General features: G+C 33.6%; 1 protein-coding gene across 4 annotated transcripts; it reads left to right on the top strand.

Moving 5' to 3' along the window:
* Positions 1 to 349: 349 nt before the first annotated feature.
* LOC145626663 (uncharacterized) lies at positions 350 to 6,116 on the top strand. Of its 4 annotated transcripts, none has more exons than XM_081679130.1 (9): positions 350 to 473; positions 582 to 721; positions 992 to 1,098; positions 1,617 to 1,682; positions 2,162 to 2,244; positions 3,133 to 3,179; positions 4,175 to 4,253; positions 4,340 to 4,537; positions 5,335 to 6,104. In XM_081679130.1, the coding sequence occupies exons 1-8, from the start codon at positions 402 to 404 to the stop codon at positions 4,427 to 4,429; spliced, it is 684 nt and encodes a 227-aa protein (XP_081535256.1). In that variant the 5' UTR covers positions 350 to 401; the 3' UTR covers positions 4,430 to 4,537; positions 5,335 to 6,104. The 4 variants fall into 4 exon arrangements, with proteins under 4 accessions (XP_081535256.1, XP_081535255.1, XP_081535257.1 ...); XM_081679129.1 differs by having other exon boundaries at positions 4,340 to 4,518; positions 5,335 to 6,099; XM_081679131.1 differs by lacking the exon at positions 2,162 to 2,244 and having other exon boundaries at positions 1,555 to 1,682; positions 4,340 to 4,518; positions 5,335 to 6,116.
* Positions 6,117 to 8,717: the final 2,601 nt, after the last annotated feature.

The raw sequence follows: 8,717 nt of genomic DNA, 5'->3' as shown, positions 1-8,717 counted from the left end.
ATCTCTAATGAGAAGTGTGTTATGACGTAATAAATAATCTAATTTTTTACTCTATTCAAGTAACGGTAGGTATGAGAATAACTCTAAGATATTCAAGTAACGGTAGGTATGAGAATAACTCTAAGATATTCAAGTAACGCATAACTTTAATTAGTCAAAGTTATACTTCCGTGCCCCAAAAAACAACCTCATCTTGTGGAGAGTGTAACTGAAACCTAGAGGGTGTTAATGCGAATATCCTGGTCGGATCAAATTTATTTTTAAATTTGAATTATTGTGTCTAAACAAATCGATATCTAGTTGTAGCCAGAAGTAATTGGACCCAAATGGCCAAATCTAGCCAAAACTAATAATAGAAAGTTGGGATTTGAGAAGCCATTTAACCCAATCAATAGAATAACATGGCGGGAATTTGTTGCTCCACCGGCGTTACTCCAAGGTCTCCAACACCCTACTCCTTCAAACTGTCCAAAGTAATTTCATTTCATCCTAATTCAAACCCTTTGTTATCAAATTAAAATTTCTAATCTTTCCCTTTTTCAATAATCAACTTTCTGCTCTTTAATTTTCCCTTTTTGCAGATCACCAATACCAGAATTTTCTGCAATTCAAACCCATCAACTGACCGCAATTCAAAGAAACAAACACCCCAGCTTCTTAAATTTGCCGTTAATGGAGTCACTGAATTTCTCAGGCTTTTCTCTTCCTTCAATAATAACAGGTTGCCCAAATTATTCCCTTTTTTTTTTTTTTTTTTTTTTCATTTACTTTAAGAATTAAGGATTTAAGGGTTTTGATTTTTTTTTTTTTTTTTTGTTTGTTGAAAAATTGTCACCACCCATCCCAATAATTGTTACAATTTAGTGTGTTTAGATCCCTGGGTTGTTCTAAAGTCAGGACCTTTTAAAAGTGGACCGACTATAGTTGAGACTGATGGTGTCAATTTTTAATTTCTCTAATTATAAGTTAATTGAGGATTTTTTGTTTGTAGAACGGATGTGGTGGTTGTTGAAGAGGAAGAGGATTTATTAATTTCTGGGGTGGATGATGTTTTGGGTATTCTCAAATCAGATTATGATAATGCATATTTTGTTACAGGTGAATTTTCCCTTGCTTTGTGCATTTATAGTACTTTCTCTGTGACTTTGATTCAGTGAAACCTTTGATTCCGTGAATACATAATATTAACTATTTCAATGACTCAATGTAAACATGATGTGGGATACAGAAGTTTTGCTAGTAGTTTTGGATGATGTTATTTGACTCTTGAAACCATACTAGGAAGAAATTATTGTGCTATAATTGTTGAGCAGATTGTATGTGTCTTGATATCGTCCATGCTCGGGATGAGGCCTGTGGTTATCGACTTGTCGTGGAAACTCCTATAATCTTTGTATGTGTGATCATCCATATGTTTATGAGTGATACTTGGTATATCTGTTCATATTGATGACTCTTGTACCGATTCTTATCATCCTTTTGTATGCCTGGCTGCCGGCAACTGATTGGTGTTGCTTTAGGACTGTTGATTGATAATCTGATTTGAATTCTTAGGACTCCCACTGACAAGCACAAATGACCATTTGAGAGCTGATAACATTGTTTGGTGGATGCAGGGATTTTTACCTCTTCAATTTATACCGAGGATTGTCTTTTTGAGGATCCAACTATTAAATTTAGTGGTAAATAATGGACTTTGCGTCTTTACTTCCTTTGCTAACAGATGGCTAAATGCTTGGTATTTTTCTTGCGGTTTTGTTTGACTTTTGTTCTGAGTTATTTATAATTTTTTTCTGTCTTGTACAAAATAAATGTGTAGCTGGAGGTTTTGATGAAAGGGCTTCAATTCAATTCATTCCAAATGCCTCGAGCAGGTTTCTATCTTGGGGGTTGGACAGGTTATGGGGTTTAGATGTATCCTGTATCTCTTAGACCCTTGATCAGCTGTGTTACCTAGACTTGGAAATGAAATTTTTGGAATAGATGAATGGACTTACATTACCTTATCAGTTGTATATTGCTTGCATTGTAAAGCTGGTGTTGATTGTTTACACATTGGCTTTTCTTCCCCTTTTTTCCGGGCTTAAAGTATGTTTTAATGTGAGCCTATTGAGCCCCCAAGTCACTAGAATAAACTGGTTATTTGTTTTCGGTTAAGCAGGTAGAGAGTTGTATTCACGGAACTTGCAATTGCTTGTACCTTTTTTTGAGCAACCCTCTATTGTGCTCAAAAGTATTGAGAAGGTATTTACTTTCTTTTTGGTTCTTTAAAGTTGTAAATTTTATGGCATTGACAGTCTTCTCTTTTTTCAGTTGCACCTTTTCTTGAACAAACTGGTCTTTACTTGAAAAATAAACTTCCCCAATCTGGCACTCTGTCTTTACAAATGTAGACAGACTTTTTTCTATTTACATTCCATTGAAGCCTTTGTGCCTCATGTCAAATTCCAATTAACAGGGTGCTGGGTTTTATTTCCAATGCTCATTCTCTTGACTGGTTTTCTTTGTCAGGCTACTCTCACCTCAACAATGAATCTCATACAGCTGGTTTTCTTCAAGGGATTATATATTTCATGTATAATCATAAACTTAAAACATATAAAGCAATAAGTCTACTTGTTTTATGTCAAACCACATGTGATTTTGTTCCTGTGATGGAATATCTGAACCATCTTCAATCATGAACTATAATTCGTGAAGGCCTTGTTCTAATGATGTGCAAAGTGAACCAGTAGCTGATTTCAATCTCCACATAGGGGCTATGGGTTTTGGGCTTTAGGATAGGGAAGGGCGTTAAAAGGATTCTGCTCCTTGGTATCCGATTGTGTAATTTTTCCCTTTTTCATGTCCTTTCCTCAATGTAATTACTACTAACACCTCTTATGTGATTCATATCCCCTGTTGGGAAATTAGTTACACCAACTTGGGGTTTCAATGGTACCCAATATGACCTGAACTAATTGCCTTGTGATATTACAACATTGAATAATCATTGCATTGACCTGATGCCTTTCCTTTTATTGGAGTTTCATTCATCTGCTTTTTGACTGACACAGTGACATGTATGTTGCAAGTAGAATCCTATTCTCCATTGCTGAGTTGATAATGATTCTGGTTGCTCCTGATACACAGGGCGTTGATGCTGATAGAGATTTTGTATTGGCAAATTGGAGCTTAAGGTGCTTAGTTCATTTTTTTAAGCTTATGATTTAGTTACTGTGACTTAGTGTTAGTGATCACTTTCTTGTCATGCTGCTTTTATTACTCTTCTATGTCTTAAGTGCCACCAATTTAACAATGCAAGATGCTACATTTCCTTGGGGACCTATTCTTTTGCCAGCAAGTTTCATTCTCTTCTCATAACAGTATTTGCTTGTCCTGTAAATGATATCAGAATTGTCGGTATGTTCATTATGTAATTTTACTCTTAGTTCATTCTTCGGTCTATGCATTTATGGTCCTATAAGTGGTTTCCAAACATAAATATATTAATGGACTGTTGCTTGGCAATATATGGAATTTACTTAGGCTGTGGTAGATCTTCCAAGAGTAAGTGCAGTATCTGAATATTGATTTTAATGGAGTGCTAAATCATACATGTAAAGTTGTAAACTAACTTGTAATCCATGTTGATAGTCCCATTTTCTCATCTCTCAGTCTGGACAGGCTCACCTACTAGTTCAACTTAGAAGATATCTTATTAATTAGGTTGTTTACTTCTTGTTTAGTTTATAGAAGCTGACAGTCGTTACATCAATTAGGTTTAATTGAACACTACTCTCTGTTAGCCACTTTGTTGAAAGATATGCTGTTCATTTTTCGTGGATTGGCAATAGTTATGTACATGTGAATTATAATCAATGTATTCTGTTTTTCTTGATCAACCATGAAAATCGCTAGGTAGCCTGTCAACTGATTGTTCTTTTGTCTAAAGCTTTTGTATATCTGATGTATCTTATAATATAGATGAATAAATATAATCTAATGACGATTTTAGCATCTATTCTGCAGAAGCATATAGTTATTCATGTATTTTATGTTTTTGTGTTTTGACTACTTCATATTTTCGATTGGGTTTATGTTTCCTTAATATTCTTATGGAAGTTATTATGTTACATGCTTTTATAATAGTTACAAAATTTTATCGTAAAACTTTTACTTTGTTTTTCTGAAGGACCTACTTAAAGCTTCCATGGAGGCCTCTGATTGCCATTGAAGGAAGTACAACCTATGATTTAAATGACGAATATAAAGTGAGTATATAGATGTTTTTTACTTTTCTATGTCATCTCAGGAGCAACGTATCCGTATACCTTTAATATTTCTTTTAACTGAACAGATTGTCAGACATGTGGAGAGATGGAATGTTTCTGCACTTGAAGCAGTTGGGCAGATATTCACTCCTGGTTTCAGAAGACCTTTGGATTGAACACATAATTCTCAAGTGGTAGCCATGTTTAAGCAATATGAACTAGTAATAAACTTACAAATTGGGAGCTATCCTCGGGTCCTTATGTGGTGAGTTTGTAGACTGGAGGTAATCTGCTTAATTAATTATTCATCTACATGTTGCTTTGCTTTATTTTTCTAGGATATAACAATTACTGTGTATTACTGGATGTTTCAGAATGTGAAGAAAAAAAAAAAGGAGCTTGGCCTTAGGCATTCATTTGGGGAATCCATGTTGTTAGATTGTGTATTGTATGCAAGTTTTGGGGAAGGGTCTATTTGGGTAGCGGCAAACCACTGTAAAAAGTCGGCAGAACATTCTTACATGAGCTTACTGATGCTTGTTCTAACTGGATCATCCGTAGCCAAAGCAACTTGGTGTGTTGTGAGTCTTGTGACTTGCTAAGTCTGTTATAGATTGCTAGTATTGTGATATATGAATGTTGTGTTGAAAGATAAAGTTATTATATTTTTGAATTGAGTATTCTGTACTAGTTTACAAGTCTATGACATACTTGATGAGCATTTTGATCAACACAACCTTTTGCCGCTTTATTTCTTGTTTTAAATGGATAGAACAATACACTAGAATTGAGCTAGCCTTTTTCATCCTATACTTATCCTATTTGCTGAGTCCTGATTTGAAATTAATAGTAGCTCATATACATTGACACCTTTTAGGTCCAATTAGGGGTAGTTTAACTCTAACTACATATGCTCCTCTTATTAGCATGTTTCAAACGAGTAGATTCACCTTAATCTCATATTCCAATTTACACTTTACCGAGGACTTTCAAATAGTAGATTGACATTTTAAATCTACTCTATTTACCTCAATCAGCTCTTTACCAAACACTCCCTTATTTATACATATTACCACTGCAGGGACTAGTCTCAACTGTCAGATATGTTTCTACTGCTTACGGCGACATTAGCTATGAAGCTGTGCTTGCAACTCTTTCCCCTGACGAACTGTTCGATATTATCACTGTGTGAAGCTTCCTTTAGCATATAATAAGCATCAATGATGCTGCATTTATTTTGCTTCATATGTAGGAAAACCTGTATAAAAAGGCGCTGTCTAAAGTCAGTGCTGTGCATTATTTTTCTATCCTCTAGCTCTAGTTTGTGTACAAGACGATGGCTAAGTTAGGTTGGAAATTAGTGGCTTTATTTCATAGAGTTGCTGCAGATGATGTACCAAAGTGTAGCCAGTTAGAACTGATATGAAAGTTGTAGCTTTATACTACGTATAATATCCATGGATCTGCTGTTTTGATGTTTAGAATCATAATGTATATTAATCTTACAGGAGCCTGGAAAGTAAGATGCAGTGTAGTGTTTGTGTTCGACTGTTACATGCTCTACATAGCAATTGTATTGTTTGTGTTCGACTGTTACATATTTTGATGTTTAGCAATCTTTGTGCAATATATTTTTTTTTTTATTATTATTATTATTTTTTTAAAGGGAATCTCTGTCTACTTGGTAAGTAAAAAGAAGAGGAAAATATTACTGTAATATGCAAACAGTTCAGAGAAGATGTTTGAAATAATCCGAGCACACAACTTTAATTCTCTAATTCTCTGTGATACAACACAAAAAGCCCTGGGCAGGTTGGTATAAAATCGAGTATCATCTCACAATCATACTCCCTTCGTTTCTAAATGATAGCTCTTATGCACTTTTACTTTATAGACTTTGATGAATAGAGTTGATAAGAGACAAAAGCGACGTGGTCAAAAGTATATTATGAGAGCAAAAATATAGTCCTCATGATAATAAAAAAATTAAAAAAAAAAAAAATAGCAAATGATTAATCTTTTAGGATAACCATTTTCTGTATATGGGGCAAACATTAAGGAATGGAGGGAGTACATTCATACTCTTCACAAGAGATTCGTGTTTTTATATCCTCAAACTCGTCCCATTATCGAATAAACATATGTCTATCACGGCCATGATTGAATCCGATGTGAAACAATACCCACCAAATCACCCGATTAGACAATCCTAACAAAAATTTCCAAGTCCAAGTAATGAGTAGAAAATTTATCATGAAAGCAACATTATAACTTGTTTAGTAGCCTAGTAATAATAGGCTAACAACCAAGCATTAGTGAGATAATTAGTTGCTTTATGGTCCCATAAAATCCGGATTATTATGCAAACAAAAAAAAGGCTGTTTGTAGCTTTTACTATTTGGATCTTTTTCCTCATCCAACTGTCTATTTGAAAAAGACTACAAGCTCACCCTCCCAAAATTTAATTAAAAAATAAAATAAAATAGAATAAAAGGACAAATTAAAGAAAGTCTTTGAAAATGAAAGTATAAAAATAGAATTTTTCTAATATATTTTATTTTAAATTTATTTTTCTTGTTTTTTTTTTTGGATGGGAATAAAAATTGATGGTAGTTGCTTGAGAATCCAAGGCAGGAAAAAGGTTGCATCATCCATGCGCGGCTGCACCTCTGTTATGGAGCATTCAACTACTAATCATTATGTGGCTCTTGTGTTTTCTATATTCGGTGGGTCCATTTTCCCCTGTTTTCATATGAACATATTTTTGGATGTATTTGAATATAATTCAATTCTTCTATTGTCTACTTGAATTTTGCAAATAACTACATTAGATTTGGTGAAACGAACTTAGGGTCTGTTCCGATTGACTGAACTCAGCTGAACTGAACTGAACTGAACTGAACTGAACTCAGCTGAACTGAACTGAACTGAACTGAACTCAGCTGAACTGAAATGAATATTTTATAAGAGAAGGAAATTAGGAGTTGAACTGAACTGAACTGAACTGAACTGAACTGAATTGAGCTGAACTGAACTGAACTGAACTGAACTCAGCTGAACTGAACTGAACTGAACTGAACTGAATTTCAACGTAAGAGAACAGGCGTCTAACCATTAGTATAACTAAACCCAAGTTGTTAGAATTGTTATGTATGAGTGACATAGTGATATTATCGATTCACGTGGTGTTAAATGGAGAACTAGTTAGCTAGTTAAGTTTATTCATATATAGACTGTGTCGTTTAATTTTATCCCTTTCAAAAATGCTAATGTCTTTTACTACGGTTGATCACATACTTACATTGTTGTAATCTATCGGTATCAATATATGCTATATTGATCTGATGTAAAATTATTTAACACGTTAATTTGTTATTGGTAAAGAAAATATTCAAAATGAAAAAGTTTGTAAGGTTAATCATCAAATAACTTTTTTTTCCTATTCAAACCACTTTGGAAAAAAATGAGTATTTGAAAATCAAAAGACAAGACAAAAGTGATCCATGTAGTATGATTTTGTCTTGTAGAAAAAACCAAATATTTCCTCTAAATAAATTTGAAAATTAGTGTAGTATTCAGTTATTCACAGCATTTACTGTACGGTAAAAAAATGGTCCATCACTAACGTACTACGGAGTAATGTTCTGTATGACTGTATTTACAGAGTACTTATTGTTTTGTAGCAAAAACTTCGTTGTATCTTCTTCTTGAAGGCAACGCAATACCTTCAACAAAAAGTTGCAAAATTCTCTCGCAAGCAAGCAAGCAACTGGTTTAATGAACCCATGTTTTAATTTGTTTATCAAATTTGATTAAAGACATTGTAGAAGCATATAACTGTAGCGTTGCATTGATCAAAAATCCGAAATCGAATTTTAATTTAAGCAATGTAACAAGTTCAATTAAACAATGGGAAAAGAAAAACAAGTTAGGGCTTGTTTTCATTTACTGATCTGAACTGAATATATTATGATAGAAGAAAATTAAAAATTGAACGAAAATAAAATAAGCTGAAGAGAATGGTCCCTTATTGAATTCAACATATGTAGTAAAATCATTAATCCTTCTTTATTTTGTACAAGGGATTTTACTACCACATTTCAACTTTTGTGTAGAACAATTAGAAGAATGCCAAAAAAAACATTATGCAAATTCTTCAAAATAAAATCTAAATTAATCCCTAAAGAATAACAAACTGTACACAATACTCTTTGAGAATTTTCACCACAAATCTTACTACCAATTCATTAAAATTTGAGATTCCCTCCCAAAGATAATTTTTTTAAAAAAATTATTCTTTTGAAAAATTTAGATAAAATGAAAAATTATAAACTAATCTCTCCTCCATGCATACAAAACTAAAGAATAACCACCATTACCACCACCACCACCAAAACTACCACTGGACCGCGTCGTCGAAGACGAACCGGAAGAACTCCTCCCACAATCACTACTCTCCTCCGC

The sequence above is a fragment of the Chenopodium album genome, chromosome 4, assembly GCF_948465745.1.
Source record: "Chenopodium album chromosome 4, dcCheAlbu1.1, whole genome shotgun sequence".
Classification (NCBI taxonomy): Eukaryota; Viridiplantae; Streptophyta; class Magnoliopsida; order Caryophyllales; family Amaranthaceae; genus Chenopodium; species Chenopodium album.
The sequence above is the reverse complement of the archived record's forward strand: the minus strand, read 5'-3'. Positions and strand labels throughout refer to the sequence as shown.

What these genes read in the sequence shown, in the direction of transcription:
- LOC145626663 (XM_081679130.1), top strand. Translation starts at nt 402, where the DNA reads ATGGCGGGAATTTGTTGCTCCACCGGCGTTACTCCAAGGTCTCCAACA. An exon ending in TAATGCATATTTTGTTACAG is followed by an intron (nt 1,099 to 1,616) that starts GTGAATTTTCCC and finishes TGGTGGATGCAG; the next exon opens with GGATTTTTACCTCTTCAATT. An exon ending in TCCAACTATTAAATTTAGTG is followed by an intron (nt 1,683 to 2,161) that starts GTAAATAATGGA and finishes TCGGTTAAGCAG; the next exon opens with GTAGAGAGTTGTATTCACGG.